Source organism: Bufo gargarizans, chromosome 1 (genome assembly GCF_014858855.1).
Source record: "Bufo gargarizans isolate SCDJY-AF-19 chromosome 1, ASM1485885v1, whole genome shotgun sequence".
Lineage (NCBI taxonomy): Eukaryota > Metazoa > Chordata > Amphibia > Anura > Bufonidae > Bufo > Bufo gargarizans.
In genome coordinates this window covers 145,374,727-145,400,486 of record NC_058080.1, presented here as the reverse complement: position 1 = coordinate 145,400,486, position 25,760 = coordinate 145,374,727, and the positions used below count along the sequence as shown (strand labels likewise).

Genomic DNA, 25,760 nt, shown 5'->3' with positions numbered 1-25,760 from the left:
GAAACCTACCCAAACACGGAGAGAACATACAAACTCTTTGGAAATATTGCCCTTGGTCGGATTTTGAACCTAGCACTCCAGCGATGGAACTTTTCTTGGCAAAATCAGAGACTGTGACAACCACTTTAGGCTGGAATCACATATGCAGTTCTGCATGTGCTTCTGGCCTTAAAGAATTTTCCTCCTTAAATATAATCAGACCAGGATAGGGGGTAATGGAGATATTGGCAACTTACTGATAAACACCCTACAGACGTTCAGAAGAGGTTCCTTTTATGGACCCTTCCCATCCAAGTTCTCTCTCAGACCAGCCTCATTACTCTTGAGCAGCAAATGGTAGTTGATGGAGGGGCACGTGATGGGATCTCATCCATCAGTGCCTCATTAAAGTAACTGAGCCTGTGCCATTTTCCATTCTTGCTGCCGAACGTTTGAATGAGTATTTATTAGTAAGTATCCTGTAATAATTATATATTATAGAGGGACAACCCCTATAAGGCCTATTTATATGTAGTAATTTCACCCCTATCCACCCCACAGACCATTTATGACTATAAGTAGAATCAGAATACTTTTGCATTTCCTCCATATGATCTTTATATAGACCAATTTCCTTCAATGGTTGTTCCTAGACTAGTCATATTGGACAGTAAACTGTTATGTAAATGGGCCTTTCCACAAATTGCCTTCTGCTCTGCCAGTATATATTGTGATGGCTTTAAACTGCACTAATGGCATCAGGTTGGAGTAAGCTCCTCATCAACTTTTATTGGGGCTTTTATTATTGGAGGAAAGATAAAGATTGAAGGTTTTCTGTTGTTTCCTGTGAAAATGTGTATGATTCTAATCACTTAGGAATAATGACCTAATCTTATCACAGTGCTGAAAGGCTATTAGCAACTGTAGATATAGCCACTAGCATCCTGTGAACCATACTAATAGAGGCAAATACGCATTGTACTCTGAGTAATCAGCACCTAGGTGCTTGTCATGTAATGTTTTTACCAATCGGTTGACAAAATGTCTAATCTCTGCTGTGGTACAGAAGATCAGGTCATATGCAGTGCATTCACGATTTTCCAAGCTGGACATACAAATTTAATAACTGTCTCCCGGCTCCCTCATACACGTTTACGAATGTGTATCCAACGGGGAGAGCATAGAAAGCTGCTGCCAGATATCTCTTCCCGGAAACCAAAAGGATCAGGTGAAAATAATTCATTTTGCCTGATCGGAAGCTCCCCATTCACATCACAGTGCCAGCCGAACCCACCATTCCCCACACGTAGACTTATAGGCTATGTTCACATGGCAAAGTCTGCTACTGATGGGGCAGCGGAAACAGGCGATTTCTACTTCTTAATCCACATTCAAAACATGATCAATTGCTAATTCCTATTGACTGCTTGAGTAGTGGCATGTTACTTCTTTGAAGCAGATTTGATGGTGGTTTTCCAATGGGAAAGCGGTAGAATACGCTGATGAGTAGGAGGTATATCTAGAGTGCTTTCAGTGGCATTTCCACCACCAAAAAGACCTCTATTCAGCTGATGATTCTGCTACCGATCTTCCACCGTTTTTTTCTGCTGCGGATTGTGCTGTGTGAAACTTAGGCTACTTTCACATCTGCGCTTTCCTTTCCGGTTTTAAGATCCGTCATAGGATCTCAAAACCGGAGGAAAACGCTTCCGTTTTGTCCCTATTCATTGTCAATGAGGACAAAAGTGAATGGAACGGAGTGCACCAGAATGCATTCCGTTCCGTTTCCCTGCGTTCCCATGACACACACAAAAGCACTGCAAGCAGCGTTTTTGAGTGCGTCATGGGAAGCGGAGCAAGACGGGTCCGGCATGAAACACAATGTAATTCAATGGTGCCAGGTCTGTTTTCTTGGACACAAAAGCAAACAGATCCAGCGCCCCTTGACTTACAATGGTTTTAGTGCCAGATCCGTCTTGGTCATTTTAGAGATGATACAACCAGACCCATGCATATAGCACATGCAGCCGTTTGTATTATCCTAACGGAAGGTTTTTTGCTGATCCATGATGGATCCAACAAAAAAGCAGATGTGAAAGTAGCCTTGGCCATAAAGGTATAATTTCTTATTAGGAGCTACAGGGCACAATTCTTATAAATCCACCACCTTAATTGTATAGCTTTTGAACAACTTGCCGTAGATGGATAGAAGACACAACCTATAGTGAAGGTCTTCATGCAGATTTGGTGGCTTTTCTAATTGTATGACTACATACATCGATTTTTTGGGTTGCTGGGCTGGAATGTCCTGGTGCTCCTGGACAATAGGGGATTGAAAAGCCATTGAAGTCTGATGCGTTTGCTGTATTGCAGTGGTATGTCAGCTTCCTAACACTTGTTGGTATGTGGTACTACTTTGTGTATACTTTGAACTGTACACGTACAGTCTTGCTAGCAAGCTCTAAATGCCTGTGTAGCTTTTGAGAATGTCAACCCTGGATACAAAGCTGCAGTCAGTGATGCAAATGAAGTAATTCTTCAACTGTCATCACGTTTCTGTGAAAGGCCTGGCATGCCATCTCCTTCTAGGGATCGTGTTATTAGAGTGTGCCTTCCTCTCCTAGGAGCTGGCTCTCTACATCTGACTCTCAAAGGCATACAAAAGCTCCTTTATTGAATTCTTTAATCTCATGATAAGTATGCTCGAGTACAAAGGGCTAAAAGGAAGCGGAGAGGAAATGGCAGAAGAAAACATTGGCTTTTCCAGCATGTTTGATAAAATTATCAGCAATACCAAGCTTGCCTAAGCAGAACAGTATTTCTACAGCCTGAGTTACTTTTTAGGAGGGTCATGAAGAGTTGACACCCATGTAGTAGTGTAAAAAATATGAAAACTTAACCAAGTGTGACTATGAGAAACGGTTCACATAACGATCTGTCGTCTTTGCATAATACTGACACCAATGGCGAAGTTAAAATCGAGTAGTGATTATTGTTTGATTAGTTTACTCTATGCATTAGCTTGTGATCTTTGGAGATTGCTTAAAGAGGACCTGCCCCCTCTCCTGACATGACTGTTTTAGTAACTGCTTGTATTCCCCATGTAATAACAATTCTCGAGCTTTTTATCATATACGGTACCGTATTTTTCCCCTCATAAGACGCACTGGCCCATAAGATGCACCTAGGTTTTTGAGGAGAAAATAAGAAGAAAAAAAATTGAACCAAAAGGTGTGCTTTTGGTGGGTTTTGAACTAATGGTGGTCTGTGGATGACACTATTATGGGGGCATCTGTGGATGGCACTGTTATGGGGGCATCTGTGGATGGCACTGTTATGGGGGCATCTGTGGATGGCACTGTTATGGGGGCATCTGTGGATGGCACTGTTATGGGGGCATCTGTGGATGGCACTGTTATGGGGGCATATGTGGATGGCACTGTTATGGGGGCATATGTGGATGGCACTGTTATGGGGGCATATGTGGATGGCACTGTTATGGGGGCATATGTGGATGGCACTGTTATGGGGGCATATGTGGATGGCACTGTTCTGGGGGCATATGTGGATGGCACTGTTCTGGGGGCATATGTGGATGGCACTGTTATGGGGGCATATGTGGATGGCACTGCTATGGGGGCATATGTGGATAGCACTGCTATGGGGGATCATTGTGGGGGCATCTGTGGATGACACATATATAGCATCTTATCTAATGTGTCTTCCACAGATCCCCCATAACAGTGTCCCTGTATAGTGAATGGGGGCCAGCATCTTGTTTTGTAATGACAGAGGGGCCCGGTGCAGTCACTGTATTCTACTACACCGGGCCCCGCTCACTGTAGTATACAGTAATCATATCTAACTTGTGGGTATTGTTAAAGTATTCAAATAATCTGAAATCCAGCGCTTGTACTACTTACTACTAACTTCTTGGCAGGCAGGAGGCCGGGCGGGCACTCGCAGCGTGACTCACTACATCATGCACCTGTGCCGCCTGCTTTATTCAGAAAGTGGGCGGAGCAGGCGCGTGACTTAGTGAGCTACGCTGCGAGCGCCTGCATAGCCCCCTGACTGCCAAGAAGTTAGTAGAAGGTAGTACAAGCGCTGGATTTCAGATGATTTGAATACTTTAACAATACCCACAAGTTAGATATGATTACTGTATACTACAGTGAGCGGGGCCTGGTGTAGTAGAATACAGTGACTGCACCGGGCCCCGCTGCCATTACAGAACCAGATGCCGGCCCCCAGCCCCTCCTCCCTCTCAGCCGATACACCCAACGGTCGCAGCATTTGCCCAATAAGACGCACTGGTATTTTCCCCCCACTTGGGGGGGGGGGGGGAGTGTGTCTTATAGGGCGAAAAATATGGTAACTCTATTTTGCACCAGTCCTCTGTTTTCCCTTCAAAAAGTGATGTTATGAATAAATTGCCAACAGCCTGCAAGAAAGGTCCATCTGGGTGTTCCCAGTTGGATAGTGGCAGACTGTGCAAGGAGACCACAATTCCTGGTAACACCCAGTTGAACCTCTATTGCAGACATCTGGCAAGTCATTCATAAACTTCTAGTAGAAATGGAGGGATATAACAACATAGAGCTATAGGAGTAGCAGTTCCAGAGTTTGTATTACATGAGGAATGCAAATAGTCACCAGACATATTGGGAAAGGTGACATGTCTATTTAAACCCACTGATCTCGGTTATATACAGCATTTCTGAATCTCACCCACCCCACCCCTCAAAAAAATAAAAAATAAAAAATAAAATAAAAAAAGACACTGATCAAATAAAGGTCTAATATCCTTCTGCTGAGAACTTCCCATGTTTTATGGTGACAACACCTGGTGAGATTGGCTGATAGTAAACAGAAGTGGATCTGTGCAGCCTCAGAGCATCTGGCAAGACAGGCATCCCTCAAGAGCCTGGGAGCGCTGATAAGCAAATCTTCCCCTGCTGTTCCAAGGAGCCGGGATGACCAGGAGGATGTCTGAGTTCTAGGTTGCAGGGCCATCTGTTTGCCATTTATTAACCTGGTTAGCTTAGTAGCTATGTGTAGTATAATAGATTTTTTTGTTTTGTTTAGTTTTTTTTTGCATTTGTTCAGTTTCAAGAATGATCAATTGGGAAACTAAATAAAGCTTGTCAGAAATCTGAAAAAAATAAAATAAATTGTTTGCCAATGAAAACCATAAATGACTGGAACTTTATATATTTTTTTCTCCTGGATAATTACTCTGAAATAGCAAAAATCCAAATTCTAACAATTGCATCTTTGCATTGCCTCTCTAGTAAATGCTATGATTCTGGTAAATAACATCTAGGGACCGAAATCTATCACCATGTCCATCTGTGGCCATAATGTTTGGGTATTTTTAATTGTTGGAGGGAAGTCCTGTATTCAGGATCTCTCTCTTTGCAGGAATTGGTTTTTCCATTAACTACAAGGGCAGCCCATTGACTTTATGATGGTAACCGTGTCATTTTTATGTCTCTGGTAGTGGCAGGATATTGAGCATTTGCACAACAAATTGTCCATATCTAAGGAAGTCCCAGTGTTGGTCCATCCAGTGATCTGAAGACCACTCTAAAATCAACCAGAAATATGAATTTGAATAATTGATATTATATTGTGTATCAAAAGTACAAGAGCCTCCCTCCTTCTTTTTGGTTATGTTGCTCAGCAGTCAGGATTTTTGAAGTAGGGAGTGAGGAACATTGTCCTTTTTATATTATTTTATTATTAGAATATGTCTGTAATTTTACTTGATCAAGGTCTTTGGTTTGGATTGTGTTATCATTTATGAGTAGGCTGAAGGATGTTGTCCTACAGTCCCAGGAAGCGTGTTAATACTGCCTAATAGTTCCCAGCTCTGTACACAAAGGAGATCTTCAAATCTTCATTTAGACGTGCAAACCTAGCTTTGTGAACCCATCTAACAAATAAGGCTGGTTCCAATAAAAATTTCCTGTTTCCTTCCCCCTCCTGCGCCTGTTGCATGCGTTTTACAATACAGCAGTACTGGAGAGATTTCCTGGTGCATGTTATATGCAGCATCTTCCAGAATTCCTAGCAAACAATAAGATCTTATCTGTGTTCTGAAATTATCAAAAGACAAATCAGACGATGAAACCAGTGGCGCTCTCTAAAAGATGGACTAAACACTCTGTGTCTGGGTCTATGCCGTTGGAATATTTAGACTTTATATAAACTGAATGTAGAACATGAAATCCTCTAGACTGCTGTGTGGAAAATTTCCAATTGTAACTCTAAGGCTACTTTCACACTTGCGGCAGAGTGATCCGGCAAGCAGTTCCATCGCCGGATCAGGCAATCTGCAGGCAAATGGACAGCATTTGCAGACGGATCTGGATGCGGATCCGTCTCACAAATGCATTGCAAGAAACGGATCCGTCTCTCCATTTGTCATACGGACAAACTGATCCGTTTCTATATTTTGTTAAACCTTTTTACCGGTCTGCACATGCGCAGACCGGAAGGACGGATCCGGCATTGAAGTATTTTTAATGCCAGATCCAGCACTAAAAACATTTCAATGTAAATTAATCCGGCATTCTGGCAACTGATCCGGAATTTTGGACGGAGATAATACCGCAGCATGCTGCAGTATATCCTCCGTCCAAAACGCCGTTCAGTGACTGAAATGATGACATCCTGTCACATACTGAACGGATTTTTCTCCATTCAGAATGCATTGGGATGAAACTGATCAGTTCTTTTCCGGTATTGAGCCCCTAGGACGGAACTCAGCGCCGGAAAAGAAAAACGCTAATGTGAAAGTACCCTAAGGCCTCTTTCACACGTCAGTGAATCATGGACGTGCGCAGTCCGTGGTCTCCACAAACAGCACACGTACCTATTGACTTTAATGTCAGTGGGTTTCCATGGACAGGAAGCGTGGCCTGTTTTTGCCCTTGATTATGGATCCCTCACACACACTATAGTCTATGGATCGTGAAAACCACAGACACAACACAGATGCCATCCATGTTTGTTTTGTGGCTTTCACGGATCATTGCTAGGTAATGCTCTGGAAATGAATTTTCAGCTGAGCAGTGTCCATGTTAAATTAATGACACACCGAGGTCTAAAAACGGACACACGGACCGAACCCAGATTGTTTGCAGATATCTTGGCTACTTTCACACTCGCGTTTTGTGCTGATCCGTCATGATTAGGGATGAGCGAACTCGAACTGTATAGTTCGGGTTCGTACCGAATTTTGGGGTGTCCGTGACACGGACCCGAACCCGGACATTTTCGTAAAAGTCCGGGTTCGGGTTCGGTGTTCGTCGCTTTCTTCGCGCTTTTGTGACGCTTTCTTGGCGCTTTTTGAAAGGCTGCAAAGCAGCCAATCAACAAGCGTCATACTACTTGCCCCAAGAGGCCATCACAGCCATGCCTACTATTGGCATGGCTGTGATTGGCCAGAGCACCATGTGACCCAGCCTCTATTTAAGCTGGAGTCACATAGCGCCGCCCGTCACTCTGCTCTGATTAGCGTAGGGAGAGGTTGCGGCTGCGACAGTAGGGCGAGATTAGGCAGATTAACTCCTCCAAAGGACTTGATTAACTGATCGATCTGCAGCTGTGGATCATTGAGCTGCTGATCCTCAATTGCTCACTGTTTTTAGGCTGCCCAGACCGTTTGTCAGTCACATTTTTCTGGGGTGATCGGCGGCCATTTTGTGTCTTGTGGTGCGCCAGCACAAGCTGCGACCAAGTGCATTTAACCCTCAATGGTGTGGTTGTTTTTTGGCTAAAGCCTACATCAGGGTGAAGCTGTCACACCAAGTGCATTTAACCAGCAATAGTCTGTTCATTTTTTGGCCATATACAAAATCAGGGGCAAGCTGCGCCTGTCACCAAGTGCATTTAACCCTCAATGGTGTGGTTGTTTTTTGGCTAAAGCCTACATCAGGGTGAAGCTGTCACACCAAGTGCATTTAACCAGCAATAGTCTGTTCATTTTTTGGCCATATACAAAATCAGGGGCAAGCTGCGCCTGTCACCAAGTGCATTTAACCCTCAATGGTGTGGTTGTTTTTTGGCTAAAGCCTACATCAGGGTGAAGCTGTCACACCAAGTGCATTTAACCAGCAATAGTCTGTTTATTTTTTGGCCATATACTACATCAGGGGCAAGCTGCGCCCGTCACCAAGTGCATTTAACCCTCAGTAGTGTGGTTGGTCAAGCTGTGACACCAAGTGCATTTAACCAGCAATAGTCTGTTCATTTTTTGGCCATATACTACATCAGGGGCAAGCTGCGCCCGTCACCAAGTGCATTTAACCAGCAATAGTGTGGTTATTTTTTGGCCATATCCCAGTCTAATTCTGTCACTAAATCCATACCGGTCACCCAGCGCCTAAATACTAGGCCTCAAATTTATATCCCGCTAAATCTCTCGTTACCGCTGTCCTGTTGTAGCTGGGAAAGTTATTTAGTGTCCGTCAAAGCACATTTTTTGTTCTGGGTTGAAGTACAATTCCCAATTTAGCAATTTCATAATTTAGTGGTTTCTGCTATATCAGAGCTATTTGAAATCTATCCCTAAAAGGGTATATAATATTCAAGGTGCACATTGGGTCATTCAGAATAACTTCACACACACCCGCTACTGTGTATTTCCAAGTCTAATTCTGTCACTAAACCCATACCTGTCACCCAGCGCCTAAATACTAGGCCTCAAATTTATATCCTGCTAAATCTCTCGTTACCGCTGTACTGTTGTTGCTTGGAAAGATATTTAGTGTCCGTCAAAGCACATTTTTGTTCTGGGTTGAAGTACAATTCCCAATTTAGCAATTTCATAATTTAGTGGTTTCTGCTATATCAGAGCTATTTGAAATCTATCCCTAAAAGGGTATATAATATTCAAGGTGCACATTGGGTCATTCAGAATAACTTCACACACACCCGCTACTGTGTATTTTCAAGTCTAATTCTGTCACTAAACCCATACCTGTCACCCAGCGCCTAAATACTAGGCCTCAAATTTATATCCTGCTAAATCTCTCGTTACCGCTGTCCTGTTGTAGCTGGGAAAGTTATTTAGTGTCCGTCAAAGCACATTTTTTCTTCTGGGTTGAAATACAATTCCCAATTTAGCAATTTCATAATTTAGTGGTTTCTGCTATATCAGAGCTATTTGAAATCTATCCCTAAAAGGGTAGATCATATTGAAGGTGCACATAGGGTCATTCAGAATAACTTCACACACACCCGCTACTGTGTATTTCCAAGTCTAATTCTGTCACTAAACCCATACCTGTCACCCAGCGCCTAAATACTAGGCCTCAAATTTATATCCCGCTAAATCTCTCGTTACCGCTGTCCTGTTGTAGCTGGGAAAGTTATTTAGTGTCCGTCAAAGCACATTTTTTGTTCTGGGTTGAAGTACAATTCCCAATTTAGCAATTTCATAATTTAGTGGTTTCTGCTATATCAGAGCTATTTGAAATCTATCCCTAAAAGGGTATATAATATTCAAGGTGCACATTGGGTCATTCAGAATAACTTCACACACCCGCTACTGTGCATTTCCAAGTCTAATTCTGTCACTAAACCCATACCTGTCACCCAGCGCCTAAATACTAGGCCTCAAATTTATATCCTGCTAAATCTCTCGTTACCGCTGTCCTGTTGTAGCTGGGAAAGTTATTTAGTGTCCGTCAAAGCACATTTTTTCTTCTGGGTTGAAATACAATTCCCAATTTAGCAATTTCATAATTTAGTGGTTTCTGCTATATCAGAGCTATTTGAAATCTATCCCTAAAAGGGTAGATCATATTGAAGGTGCACATAGGGTCATTCAGAATAACTTCACACACACCCGCTACTGTGTATTTCCAAGTCTAATTCTGTCACTAAACCCATACCTGTCACCCAGCGCCTAAATACTAGGCCTCAAATTTATATCCCGCTAAATCTCTCGTTACCGCTGTCCTGTTGTAGCTGGGAAAGTTATTTAGTGTCCGTCAAAGCACATTTTTTGTTCTGGGTTGAAGTACAATTCCCAATTTAGCAATTTCATAATTTAGTGGTTTCTGCTATATCAGAGCTATTTGAAATCTATCCCTAAAAGGGTATATAATATTCAAGGTGCACATTGGGTCATTCAGAATAACTTCACACACCCGCTACTGTGCATTTCCAAATCTAATTCTGTCACTAAACCCATACCTGTCACCCAGCGCCTAAATACTAGGCCTCAAATTTATATCCCGCTAAATCTCTCGTTACCGCTGTCCTGTTGTGGCTGGGAAAGTTATTTAGTGTCCGTCAAAGCACATTTTTTGTTCTGGGTTGAAATACAATTCCCAATTTAGCAATTTCATAATTTAGTCGTTTCTGCTATATCAGAGCTATTTGAAATCTATCCCTAAAAGGGTAGATCATATTGAAGGTGCACATAGGGTCATTCAGAATAACTTCACACACACGCTTCTGTGCATTTCCAAGTCTAATTCTGTCACTAAATCCATACCGGTCACCCAGCGCCTAAATACTAGGCCTCAAATTTATATCCCGCTGAATTTGAATACAATACATTGGGCCAAATAATATATTTGTTGTTGTGGTGAACCATAACAATGAGAAAAACATCTAGTAAGGGACGCGGACGTGGACATGGTCGGACATGGTGGGTGACGTGAAGCCTCATTCTCTGCTATGACATGCAGACTGATTCTCTGCTGACATGAAGCCAGATTGTCTGTTACGGGACCTCTCTCCTCTGCCTGTGTGCTAGGCCTAAATATATGCCAATGGATTGTTGCAGTGGTGGCTGACGTGAAGCCTGATTCTCTGCTATGACATGCAGACTGATTCTCTGGTGACATGAAGCCAGATCCTCTGTTACGGGACCTCTCTCCTCTGCCTGGGTGCTGGGCCTAAATTTATGAAAATGGACTGTTGCAGTGGTGGGTGACGTGAAGCCTCATTCTCTGCTATGACATGCAGACTGATTCTCTGCTGACATGAAGCCAGATCGTCTGTTACGGGACCTCTCTCCTCTGCCTGGGTGCTGGGCCTAAATTTATGAAAATGGACTCTTACAGTGGTGGGTGACGTGAAGCCTGATTCTCTGCTATGACATGAAGACTGATTCTCTGCTGACATGAAGCCAGATCCTCTGTTACGGGACCTCTCTCCTCTGCCTGGGTTCTGGGCCTAAATATCTGACAATGGACTGTTGCATTGGTGGCTGACGTGAAGCCTGATTCTCTGCTATGATATGAAGACTGATTCTCTGCTGACATGAAGCCAGATTGTCTGTTACGGGACCTCTCTCCTCTGCCTGTGTGCTAGGCCTAAATATATGCCAATGGATTGTTGCAGTGGTGGCTGACGTGAAGCCTGATTCTCTGCTATGACATGCAGACTGATTCTCTGGTGACATGAAGCCAGATCCTCTGTTACGGGACCTCTCTCCTCTGCCTGGGTGCTGGGCCTAAATATATGAAAATGGACTGTTGCAGTGGTGGGTGACGTGAAGCCTGATTCTCTGCTATGACATGCAGACTGATTCTCTGGTGACATGAAGCCAGATCCTCTGTTACGGGACCTCTCTCCTCTGCCTGGGTGCTGGGCCTAAATTTATGAAAATGGACTGTTGCAGTGGTGGGTGACGTGAAGCCTCATTCTCTGCTATGACATGCAGACTGATTCTCTGCTGACATGAAGCCAGATTGTCTGTTACGGGACCTCTCTCCTCTGCCTGTGTGCTAGGCCTAAATATATGCCAATGGATTGTTGCAGTGGTGGCTGACGTGAAGCCTGATTCTCTGCTATGACATGCAGACTGATTCTCTGGTGACATGAAGCCAGATCCTCTGTTACGGGACCTCTCTCCTCTGCCTGGGTGCTGGGCCTAAATTTATGAAAATGGACTGTTGCAGTGGTGGGTGACGTGAAGCCTGATTCTCTGCTATGACATGCAGACTGATTCTCTGGTGACATGAAGCCAGATCCTCTGTTACGGGACCTCTCTCCTCTGCCTGGGTGCTGGGCCTAAATTTATGAAAATGGACTGTTGCAGTGGTGGGTGACGTGAAGCCTCATTCTCTGCTATGACATGCAGACTGATTCTCTGCTGACATGAAGCCAGATTGTCTGTTACGGGACCTCTCTCCTCTGCCTGTGTGCTAGGCCTAAATATATGCCAATGGATTGTTGCAGTGGTGGCTGACGTGAAGCCTGATTCTCTGCTATGACATGCAGACTGATTCTCTGGTGACATGAAGCCAGATCCTCTGTTACGGGACCTCTCTCCTCTGCCTGGGTGCTGGGCCTAAATTTATGAAAATGGACTGTTGCAGTGGTGGGTGACGTGAAGCCTGATTCTCTGCTATGACATGCAGACTGATTCTCTGGTGACATGAAGCCAGATCCTCTGTTACGGGACCTCTCTCCTCTGCCTGGGTGCTGGGCCTAAATTTATGAAAATGGACTGTTGCAGTGGTGGGTGACGTGAAGCCTCATTCTCTGCTATGACATGCAGACTGATTCTCTGCTGACATGAAGCCAGATTGTCTGTTACGGGACCTCTCTCCTCTGCCTGGGTGCTGGGCCTGAATTTATGACAATGGACTGTTGCAGTGGTGGCTGACGTGAAGCCTGATTCTCTGCTATGACATGAAGACTGATTCTCTGCTGACATGAAGCCAGATTGTCTGTTACGGGACCTCTCTCCTCTGCCTGGGTGCCGGGGCCTAAATATCTGAGAATGGACTGTTCCAGTGGTGGGTGACGGGAAGCCAGATTCTCTGCTATGGAACCTCTCTCCAATTGATTTTGGTTAATTTTTATTTATTTAATTTTTATTTTAATTAATTTCCCTATCCACATTTGTTTGCAGGGGATTTACCTACATGTTGCTGCCTTTTGCAGCCCTCTAGCCCTTTCCTGGGCTGTTTTACAGCCGTTTTAGTGCCGAAAAGTTCGGGTCCCCATTGACTTCAATGGGGTTCGGGTTCGGGACGAAGTTCGGATCGGGTTCGGATCCCGAACCCGAACATTTCCGGGATGTTCGGCCGAACTTCTCGAACCCGAACATCCAGGTGTTCGCTCAACTCTAGTCATGATAATAAAACCGTCTGCATCCGTTCAGAACGGATCCGTTTGTATTATCTTTAACATAGCCAAGACGGATCCATCTTGAACACCATTAAAAGTCGATGGAGGACAAATACGTTTTCTATTGTGCCAGATTGTGTCAGTAAAAACGGATCCGTCCCCATTGACTTACATTGTGTGCCAGGACAGATCCATTTGGCTCAGTTTCATCAGACGGACAACAAAACGTTGCAGGCAGTGTTTTGGTGTCCGCCTCCAGAGCGGAATGGTGACTGAACAGAGGCAAACTGATGCATTCTGAGCAGATCCTTTTCCATTCAGAACGCATTAGGGCAAAACTGATCCGTTTTGGACCGCTTGTGAGAGCCCCGAATGGATCTCACAAACGGAAAGCCAAAACGCCAGTGTGAAAGTAGCCTTATTGGATGAACCACTGACCATCTTGTCATGGATGTTATCATGGACGTGTGAATGAGCCATCACTAGCATGTAAAAATAATTTACAAGGATGCCGCTAGGAGGTCTCTCTGTTTACAGCCAGACACACCAGGTGAGATCTCTCACAGACATACACAGTGGGTGAGATCTCTTCTCCTTACTTTCCCTCCTCTTTGTCACTGGAGGAGAAGAGGTCTGATCCCTCCTTTCCCTGAAAAAAAGCCAAACTTTGCATCATGTCAAGAATACAGTTATTTATCTTTTGCAGATGGCACTTTGGCATCCTATATCTGGTATGATTTTCACCCAGAATGACTCATTAACCAGAAATATTTGACCATGTGTGATCAGCTTTAAAGGGGTGACCACAATATAGGACTAGCTCCGCTAGAAAGCATGATCCACTAGGGTGGTATTACATTGTAATTCTTAAGCGTATGTTCACATCTTTTTTTCATTACATTGGGAGCATGAACCAGGAAATCTCCCAACCAAAATTATCCATTGGTCTCTTTTCACCCCATGGACGCCAAAAAAAATACGTTTATTTGGCCTTTACCAGGTTGGTGGTTTTCCTGTACAAAAGACCACCTCATTAAAAAAATAAGTATACTGTCCAATCAGTGGATGGCATACGTCATAGACTTCCATTGAAGATCTACATTCTACTTAGATATCTGATGGAAGGTTCAGACATGAAGTGAACCAAGACTAACATATAGGAAAATGTAATATTTTATCAGGTTATGAGGATTTAACAAAATTGTGGTAGATCATGGAGATTAGGGGTCTCTATGTTGAAGTAATTATCTAGACGCCCTATACTCATACAATCTGTTGTGTATGCTCAGTTTGCATTACACACCTAATATACCTGCATTTGGAATAAGAAGTGACAATAGCTTTCATTCGTTGATTGATCAGTTGGTATATTACTGTATCTTTGAATGTGAACTTGTCAGCCATGTGTCCTATACAGTGCAGTTCATTTCATTTAAAGGGAGTCTGTCACCACATTTGAGCATATTAGACTGATCAAATAGCGTTATATGTGCCACCGAGAACTTAAAAACGGTACCTTTGTTGTATCTAATAGAGTTTTCTTTCAGCCAAAAATTAACTTTTAAGATTCTGTAAATGCGCCCTCTCAAGTGCCCAGGGCGGCGTCTCAATCGTCCAAGCCCCATGCAGCACCTCCTCAACAGCACATAACCCCGCCCTCCGTGTGCCTCTGCCCGCCCGTTTACTCTCCTCCTCTCTCCTTTTCCACTGCGCCCGCTACGAATTTGACCGCGCAGCCGCAGTGGAAAAGGAGAGAGGAGGAGAGTAAACGGGCGGGCAGAGGCACACGGAGGGCGGGGTTATGAGCCGTTGAGGAGGTGCTGCCTGGGGCTCGGACGATTGAGACGCCGCCCTGGGCACCTGAGAGGGCGCATTTACAGAATCTTAAAAGTTAATTTTTGGCTGAAAGAAAACTCTATTAGATACAACAAAGGTACCGTTTTTAAGTTCTCGGTGGCACATATAACGCTATTTGATCAGTCTAATATGCTCAAATGTGGTGACAGACTCCTTTAATGTGAATGCACATCTACAACCAGAGTCTGTTTTCCTTCTTCACTTTAGGCTGGATTTACGCTCGAGTTGCCTGATATGAGCTGGTGACTATGTGTGAGACATTTCCTTTTTGTTAGGATGTTGTAACCAAAGAGCCTTTCTCCTGTATCTACTCATCTCTTCTAAATGTTGGCTGGAATCCACAAAATCTTTTCTGTACGTGCCTCTGTCCTGCCTTTTTTCTTATTCAAGAGCTCCTTTCATGTACTGCTGCAAATTGTCTAAATTAAATTCCGGAGCCTGCTCTTTTCACATGCATTCGTTATTAGAATAGGTCAGCTGTCAATAGCTGGACCCATATAGAAGTCCTACGTGCTACTTCCCATGTTTTCTTCTATCCTAAGGCAGAAGTAAAAAGCCGAAGTCTAGTTCTGTAAATACTTGTCTGTCAGTGAGACCCCCTCCTCCACCCCTTGTTCCTCTAATGACTTGATCAATGTGTAAATGATTACAGCTACAGACCTGAGACCCCAACACTGGGATTATGGGACTTGGTCTGCAACACTTTCTACTTTCTCCAAATCCATTTCTCTAATTAGAGCTGGAGGGTTACGAGTGACGGCATTCCTGGTTGGATCTTTTGTCTATGGATAAGTTGGCTGGCCTTGACCTGCCTATTATTACATTTCCCAAGTCTTAAAATTACGGGGTCAAATGTTAAAGGTTTTTCTTTTTTTTGTCAATGACCTCAGCATGATTTTGTGGAAATAGATGAAGTGTCACAAGTAAACGTTGAGAGTTGCAATAGTATTCTAACCATGTAGGTGGTAAAATTGTCTAGTCAGTTGTGTCTAATGAAGTCTTTTTGTTGTGGCACATGAGGAGCGCTGAATGTAGTCAGGGCTGGATAAACATTGAGAATTTGATTGCTCACCACCTGCTTGCTTGATTAGGCAAAATGTGAAAGAGTCAGTGTTCATTTCATTTAATAGAGTGCTTTTTGCATGGTACTAAAGGATCCTCTTTTCTTTGGGGTCCTGGCCTTTTCTTCTTGTCGTGTATGCCGCCTTGTTACTTTGAGGAGGTGCACAATGCTGTTCATGATCATTAGCCACAGGCTATCTATGCTGTAACACATGTCTACAGACAGGAATTGTCACTGGATAAGGCATCGAGAAAATAGTGTAGACTGTCAAAGCCAGCTAGAGCACTCATGTAGACAATTTGACTTGTGCAATAATCGCTCTTATAGACATTGGTTAAAAAATGAAGATAAGCTTTGGTAGCAAAATTGTAGACTTATGTTAAGTAGATGTCTAGTAAAGCCCCAATTAGACTGCGCAATTATAGGCAAATTATTGTGAACAAGCATTTATAGGAGTGTCCGCGATAATTGGCTCATATAACCGATCCGCTGATAAATAAGTGTTTGCTTGTTCATCGGCTGATCTCCCTGTGTAATTAGGGATGTGCTGCCGATAATGAACGGAATGAGGGAGGAATCACTGTGGTAGCTGGTGCTCTATGTGTTCTCATCCATCGGCATTCACACTGCCCGTACACCGGGCTCTAGTGTAGGTTTAAGATCATTTGTTGATATCAAGTAATTTCCAGTTCATTGAGTTTTACCACTTTAGTCTTGTCTATCACATGCTTATAACAGGGAATCGCCAAATAAGAACATTGCATCAAAATCACATCTATCTTGTTTTGTGCTTTTAGCTTCGTGCACTTGACCGTTTCGGCTTTTGTCTTTTCTTATGTTACAACAAACAGTATGTGATAAGATGTGTACTAAGAGATTCCTTTGTTTTGTCAGGGATTATGATTCTGAACATAGTTTAATCAGATTTTCAGCTGGCTCTGTAGGAATGGAGTCCATGAGGAGACATGAAGTACAGTGAGGAGGTGGGGATGTGGTTAATGAGCAGCAGTATTTCTATGCAGTCTCCATTACCACAGTCTGTCCTGTCCGTCCTCTCTGTACTTCATGTCTCTTCTTGAGCACCATATCTACATAGGTTTAGCTAAAGATCTTATCAGCTGTATTCAGGATCATAATGCCTGACAAATAGAGCAGAGAGGAAGAAGGATGCGGCAGCTGTTTAGCACAGTGTTGTGAAGTAACTTGTCCTGCTGTGTGATTAGGACAGGTTTTGTGTGCACTAACAGGATGGCGGCCATTTTATTTCTCCTAATGATTGCTCCCTAGACAAAACAAGCCATTATAACTAATTAACGTTATTTGGGAATATATTTATAATAAAGTAAAATTTAAGCATTTTCATTTTCTTAACTCCTGGAGAACCCCTTTAAGTAACATTTATGATGTTTGTCATCTGTTAAGTCTTCATTATGTGGCAGAAATGTCATATTGGGAAGTTTTTGGAAGAGTATAAATATTAGTAGTAGATGGAGAAACATAATAATTCTCATTTCCTGGTTGTGTTATTTTAAGTTAATGATCATGGGTCATGTTGCTACCACGCAGGGGAGGGAAGGGGATGAAGGCTTTCACTTGACACTCAAAATGCTAAGCCTTGGGATAGTATAAGGCTTTCAGGACTGCTTGAAATAAAGCTTTTTAAAATGTTAAGTCATTACAAAAGTTACTTTAATCAATACCAGTTGACTGCCACCTCCTTGAATTAAAGCACTGAATTCTTATTTCATAAAGCCTTTAAGTATTCGTTGATCAGCTAGGTGAAAAGTGCTAAAATGCTGTTCATAGCTAAGAGACCCATATATTAAATGTTATTTCACTAACAATCGAGAGGAAGTCAAAGAAAGTAATCCTCACCTTTTAAAAAGAGGAGCTGTCACGAATGACAATGGACAAAGCTAAGTACTCCTTGTAGTAAATTTACATGGTAATACTGTTTCCATAGAGAGCATAGGAGGTGTACTGAGGAACTTGTTACTCTGCAAATCACTAACATTGGGGTTTCTGGGTTTTATTCTCTTACAGAAATAGAGGCAAAGGAAGCATGTGATTGGTTGCGAGCAGCGGGGTTTCCTCAGTATGCACAATTATATGAAGGTAAGTGCTCCTGCCACTTAGTGACTCCATTGGGTCTTAGTTTATTTTGCGGCAGTAAATTCTTTGTACATTCTACATTGGTAACTTAAATCTAACATTTCGGGTTCTAATACAATAAATTATAATGGTGTGTTAGTGAATCGCTCTACTTTTTCTTTATTCTGTGATGTTATTTTGTTGGTTTCGCCTCAATCGGACAGTAATTGCCACCATATTATAAACAACTTATATTGTATGAGTTACTGGATGGTAAGCCCACCCAGACATCTTACTGTTGCTATGAGTTGCACTGCGTAAAAAGTCTTTTTCCACTGGGATACATTGTTACACAATAGCTCACACAGCATTCAATGTTTATTAGAACTATCTAGTTATATATATAGGCCATCATTAATTAAAAGGGTTTTCCGGGGTACAATATTGGGAATAGGTAATCCGTTTCCGATTGGTGGGGGTCTGACTCCCCTGCCCATCATCTGTTTGAGGATGCCGTAGTGCTCTGGTGAGTGCTGCAACTTCTTATATATTCAAATCACCCTCTAGGAGCAACAGGGATGTTGCCGTTACTCCTACAGGCTCTGCTCTCTCCGCAACTGCCGCGCCCTCTGCACGTTGATTTACAGGGCCAGGTGTGATGATGTTTCTACTGCTTGGCCCTGTCAATCACAGGGCAGAGAGCGCAGAAGTTCCGGAGAGAGCAGGGCTTTTAGGTGTAACGGCAACACCCCGCTGCTCCTAGAGGCTCATATGCATACAATAAACCATTTATCTCAGCAATGCAGAATCATATGAACATGGGACCAAAACAGATGCCTAGCCATAACTTGAGATAACTGTTGGCCAAATGCCCATTTGGCCAGCACTAGTCAGCCGGGCATGCATGTTTAGTTCACAGGAAGAAGAAAATAAGCCATTGCCGTTGCAACAAAGGATTGGAAATATTTAAATCCAACATGTCCAATTATTCTTTCCTCCAACATCCAGTGTAGAGGGGCAAACAGGACACCCCATAATATTGCTAATCACACTGAAATGATTGGGTCTTAAGCACATTTATTTCACATATATGGCCAAATGTACCTTTTAGGTTATCCTTTAGATAGGTAAAGTGTAGCCTAAATAGAGTCTTTATGATTGTGACTTTGTCAGGTATGTTGTATAAGGAACTTATAGTAAAGACATGACCTGTAATTGAATACAAGGTGCCCCGCAAATTAATATTTAATACTGAATTTTGCAGTGTTCTGACACTTTTGCCCATAGTTTTTTCCCATAGAGAGTAAGGGAGCATCAGCCTGATACTACGTGACACTTATATTCCTCATTTGTATATTTCTTAGCCAGATTATAGATTGTAAGCTTGTGATACAAGTTATTGTATAAAACAATATTAGTTTATGGCTACGCCTTGATACATACTGTATGCACATATTTCCATATAAGGGACCAGATCTGCACGTAAGATAAATGTGATCTGAATACTAAATACCTGCAGCCAAGGTTCCTCTTCCTATGTTATGTCTATGCTGCGTCTTCCTCTTACGTGAAGGATCTTAACAGACAAAGATCTGGATCACTGTGTGTTAAGGAACCCGTGGACCATCTCCGCTGGAGAAAAAAACTCATTTCCTACAATTATTCCCCATCATTAAAGAGAGACTTTTCTCTTAATCCATAAAATGGTTTGACCTAGTAGGAGAGTTCTTCACAGTCTAGCGGAAATAGTCAAGGTTGTCCGGATTCATAGGAAAGGATTGTTTTGTTTTGTTTTTTATTTAATGAGACCTGATTTAAAATAATTCCTAAAAGTCTATAAAAAAAGGCTGAGCTTCTCTGAACCCAATGAATGAAAGGTCCTTGTAAATCTAGGAAAGCTGTCATGCTGAGAAGAGGTTAACAACTTCTAGTATGCCAAAAATAACGAAGATGTGAGCTGTGCTTGCAGATGTAGGTCAGGAAAGGCCATTTCCTGGACAAGGCTTTGACTGTAGTTCTTTTCAATTGCTGCTTCTTTGTTAAAAATAACTTCTATTCTGTAATACATTAGTGAGGCTTGAATGATAATAGGTTTTATGTTTACGCCTGATATAATAGGAATCAGCTAGACACATCAGTCAAGCACTTTAAAGTTTCTTTTCTATAGTATGTTATTGGTATGTTATTCTGCACCGGGCATTTTTAATGAAGAAAATTTATACATTGATTTCTTGTTTTATTAAAAAATCATTGTATAGCATATCCGCTCGATATGACAAAAGAGTTTGGTTAGTATCCAACCACTTGAATTACTTCCGATTCCAAACATGGGGGCTGTACAGTTCTCTTTTTTTTCATAATTGCTGCAATAACAGTTAACATTTGATTGAAAACTGTATTTAATATTATACATTTTACATCTTTTTTTTTTATTTGGGCTTTGACCTATTTGTATCAATGAGTCAGGATTTGTCAGGTTATGTTCTCCTATTTCTTGACGAGAAACATGTAAGGCCAAGTTCCCAGATATATCCGGCCATATTATTCCTCCGGCTTGGTACAAAAACGCTAGAGGGAAACCGATGCCGGAACTGATCTCGTAGTTTTATATAGGATTGCTCATGCCATCTGGTGCATCAGTTTTGTCACTGGATGTCTCCTAGTGCTGGAAGAAAAAGTAGCATGCGTTGGTTTTTTTTCTCTCGCACTTTGGGGCTATGGACACCAGAGCATGTACTAAAGTGCATAAGCACATACATCAATTGTGTCCATGGGTGTAACTATAGTCATAGCGCTTGCTGTGGGGCCCAGTCACGTTCAAGAACATTGTACCGTTTAGTGGGGAATAACAATATGGTAGCTTTTTGATATAATGTGGGTTTTCTGATATGTGGTGCTATTACAAATATCTTTAATTATGGCTACTTATTCTGCTTAATGCAGTAGTTGGTGGGGTCCCCATCTTATATTGCTGTGGGGTCCTATAAATTATAGTTATGCCCGGGATGGTGTCTGGCTCTGATATAAAACAACTGGCCAGACACAACTGATATGTGTGCACCTAAACCTTAAAATCGGAGAAAGCAAAAAAAAAATAATAGTCCTTTGATTGCAGACCCAAAGTGGATACCCTAATAATCAAAGCCTATGTAGACTTTCTAACCAATAATGTTATGAACTGAATTTACTCGTTGGTGTTTTTCCTTGTCCAGTAATTCACCTCCTTTCAAACCCTAAAAGTCCCTTTACATGGGCATACACAGCAGGCAATGAGAACAAACCATTCTTTGGCCATAATTGCCTGCTCATCAGAGAAGGTGAGAGCTGCAATTTAATGCAGCAATCATCTCTACTGTATGGGGACAAGCGATTGCTGTTGAGATCGCTAGTCCCCATAGAGAATCATAATTTCTCGGCAGCAGATCCCTGTATACACTGAATGATCTGATGCCCAGAAACAATGATTTAGGTGACCACATCAGCGATGCTTTCACCCGATGAATGAGTGTCTGCTCATTCATCGTGTGATCTGCGGCATCTTTACACAGGACAATTATTATTTCAAGAATGGTCGTAGAAATGACTGGGCCCCACAGAATATTTTTGAACGAGCCCCCTTCCCCAGTAACATCTTCGCAACTCTCAACTCCTGTGCAACCTCCACACCTGAGGCTAGTCAAGATCGCGCTATCAGACGAGAACTGGCACTGTATGTAATGTAATTGTATAATACTGTTGAGGGGGCCCTGGCAATAAAATCTTTTAGTCCTTCTCCTAGGTGGGCCCTTTCTGAGTTTGGGCCCCAAAGCAGCTGCTTCCTCTTTAGCTACGCCCCTGCTCGCAGCTTCACAAATGTGGATTTATGTTATCGGGGCATTGAAAAGGCTGTATTACTATGTTTGAAAATGGAGATGGATTAGCAGTCTTCAGCCTGTGTGTATAGATTCCATCCGTGAAGCCATTGCTGATGTTTTTCAGGGTGACTTTCTCACATTTGCTGCCTATATTCCTAAATAAAATGTTGAAACCAGCTGTTCAAATGTATTCACAACCAAATAGCTTGGTATGAAATTCATTGTGTAGCACATACTTCCTTCCATTCATAAGCAGATGTGTAAATACAGTCTTTCCAAGCGCCACGTAGAAGGAGGAGAACATATGGAGTGATTAGGCAGCCGGCCTGAAGCTTGTTTAGTTCAATGTCTTGCAGTTCTTAGGAAATTCCTTTCTTTCTTGCATTATATGAAATGATCATTGACTGCTTGATAATCTGAATACACAGACGTGTAATTAGCAATATGGTTCATATTCTGTCATATTCATCTGTTGCTCTTTTATTCCAAGCTATAATAAGCCTGCTTACTACCTGGGTAAGAGGAAACTTCTCTAATGTGGTATATTCTGGCCATACACATAGAAGAAATGTTTTGCAAACCTGCCAATTTCAATGGGTTGGGCTGAAAGACTAAATAGGGCTTCTGACTTTTTCTAGATTCTTCTTCCGTCGTGCGGTACACCACTGCCAGTCATGTTTGGCAGAGACTTTAGATGGCCATATGTTTAAAGGGAACCTTTCGCTCCGATTTTGGACTATCTACAGTAATACATGAGTAGTGCTGCAGATATGGAGTCCAGATCACTACTTTTTATTGTCCTACTGCCCCTGGTTCCCCTGCAGTCAGCCCTTAAAGCTGCACTGAAATACACAGGACCCCTGTGCTCCTCTAACACCATGGAGAGGACTAGTGGGCACATGCCCGGCAGTCCTGACAATGTATTTCAATGCAGCTCTATGCGCTGACAGCAACCGAACAGGGGGCAGTAGGAAGATAAAAAATAGTGATCTGGACTCCATATCTGCAGCACTACTCATGTATTACTATAGATAATGGTCCAAAATTGGGGTAACATATTCCCTTTAAGATTATGGTCAGCCAGAATGCAGTCAATCCATTGTCTGTTGAAATATTCATATGAGCAATCTACCAATCCCCCAAAAAATATTTAAAAATCAGAATAGGCTTGTGCAAAGTGACAAATGATTGGCCATATTAGGCCGAAAAAGGATCCCACCTGATTGATTTTAGCAGACCATAATCTGCCATTGGCCGTTGTGAACAGTCATTTGCACAAATTTCTCAAACTTTCTCAAAAATTGTCCAATTTGGACGACCTTTAGCTTATTTGAAAGGGCAGCTTTATTCCCATCTGTCTGTTATAATAAATATGCACACTTGTACCTCCTGCGATCTTCTGAACCAGATCTAAATAAGTTAAGTTCATTAGAACTGCATAATCTGGACACTAAAATATGGCTACATTACACCCTCCTGAAACCTGCTGGCCTATTTTGTAGATTTTTTGGGCTATGCAACATTTATGAATATTTCATACTACAGATCACTCACTTTTACTGCAGTTACTTAAAATAGTGATTTCTAGAATTAAAATATAGGTGTGAACGTTTCCTTTAAAGAGGACCTGTCCCCTCTCCTGACACGTCTCATTTAGTAACTACGTGCAGTCCCCATGTAATACCAATTCTAGAGCATCTATTCTTATGACTATGTTGTACCATTCCTTCATTATTCAAAAAAGAATCGCCAGCAGTCCACAATGAAAGTCCAGCTTGGTGTTACCAGTTGGGGGAGGGGGTGTCCTTGCACACTTACAGTGGCGGTGCTGATTTGTTTCAGACTGTACAGGGACACACACCCAGTTGGTGACACACATCTGGACCTTCATTGCAGACTGTTGCAAATTCATAAACCTGTTGCAAATTCATAAAGCAGGAATAATGAAGAAATGGCATAACATCAACTTATATGAAAAAAATGCTCCAGAATTGTTGTTACAAGGGGAATGCAAGTAATTCCTAAAACAGACATGTCAGGAGAGGTTACAGGTCTTCTTTAATGTGTTGAAAAACCAACAGGTCAGCCAGACCTCCCCATGACTCACCAGTCTGTCCTGGCTCTGGTTAATTAATTTATTTTTTTAAAGATTGTTCTGCTTATCTATATTCTTTGAAAACTACCGACTACTGACAACCTGTATCCCCATAGCCTGTGTCAAAATGTGCAGTTCAATAACATCTGGAGCCCCAGAGGTTGTCTACTCCCTCTGCAAGGGTACTTCTTCAAAACCGTCCCACTGACATAGTGAATAATTGATCACTAATCCTCTGATTTTGCAAGATACCATAAACCTGTGTAGACACCGGGCAAACATTTATCTTCAAGTAGGATATTGTGCATCATATTCCGCTTTGATCTTGCGCAGATGGTTTAAATTCAGCTGGCTTGCAGTCTGCCTTTGGGCTTTCATCTTTGCTTGGCCCAGCTTCCCTGACCTTCCTAGTGTGTCCCATGTGAATTTTATCAAGGTTAACATGTAAAAGCTCCAACATGTGAACCATTGCAGCAGTGTGGTATGTGAGATGGCACCAGGAGTCATTTATCTTGGAAGTTATTTTTTATTTTTATAGGAGAGTACAGGAAACATCTGGTTCCTTTAACCCTTATATTTACTTTAGGGTCCTAACACGTCCACTGAAGTCCGCCTGGCGCTCAGCAGTTACTATTTCTTATGTAATCAATGTAAAAATAATACGCCTTTACTTTTGTGATATCTTTAGATACTGGTCTCAGAAATAATCCAAATAAATCTGTGTCTCTCCTAGATCTACTGTTTCCCATTGACATCTCCGCTGTAAAGAAGGACCATGATTTCTTGGATAGAGATGCAATTGAAGCCTTATGCAGGTTGGTGTATGTTGTGGGGATACATCCATTCATTGTTTTGTTAATGAGACACAGGGTGGTATAAGATTATAAAAAGGTCAAAATTTTACTATTAAGGGTAGGTTCACACTTCTGTTCATCGGATTCGGCAGGATGTTCCGACAGAGAACTAGCCTGCCAGAGTTCACCAGATTCAGCCTAGCCAGATCCTGCTTTCACCACCAGACCACGTTGACTCTAATGGGATCTGGCAACTTTCCTGTGAAATTCAGGCTTTTAGCTGAAAATAAAAGTTGCAAGCAGCGTTTTTTGTTGGGCCAAAAATCTGCATTTGTGCCGGAAAACTGTTGGATTCCCACCAGATGTCATTATAGTCAATGGGGTGAACAGCAATATCCGACTAGGCCAGATCTGCTTAACGGTACTTTCACACTAGCATTAGAAGAATAAATTTCCCGAACACTTGGTACCAGATCCGGCATTAATATATTTCAATGGAAATTAATGCCGGCATTCCGGCAAGTGTTCCGGAATTCTGGCCAGAGAAAATACTGCAGCATGCTGCAGTATTTTTTCCGGCCAAATACCGTAAAAGGGACAGAACGGAAGACATCCTGATGCATACTGAACAGATTGCTTTCCATTCAGAATGCATTAGGACAAAACAAAAGCGTTTTTTTTCCGGTATTGAGCCCCTAGTGTGAAAGTAGTCTAACTCCGGCAGGCTGTAACGGAGGTGTGAACTTAGCCTCAAGTGGATGCAATACCAGACATAGCCTACAGATAAAAGTGTCTGTTTCTGAAAATAAAATTTAGAAATTAGAAGGCAATGTTACTCATTCAGAATAATATCTTCGCTTTATAAACTTATGGTGGCCATACACAGATGTATGTCAACCAACCCCACCGACTTTGGTGGTATC

At 42.3% G+C, this 25,760-nt stretch overlaps 1 protein-coding gene across 4 annotated transcripts in view; it reads left to right on the top strand.

Moving 5' to 3' along the window:
- The window catches only part of DLC1 (DLC1 Rho GTPase activating protein), a 566,720-nt gene that overhangs the window by 521,162 nt on the left and 19,798 nt on the right, over positions 1 to 25,760 (top strand). For all 4 annotated transcript variants that reach the window (XM_044299494.1, XM_044299500.1, XM_044299511.1 and 1 more), the window contains 2 exons: positions 18,047 to 18,118; positions 24,777 to 24,858. In XM_044299494.1, coding sequence (XP_044155429.1) covers positions 18,047 to 18,118; positions 24,777 to 24,858 — 154 coding nt within the window. The remainder of the gene's footprint in view (positions 1 to 18,046; positions 18,119 to 24,776; positions 24,859 to 25,760) is intronic.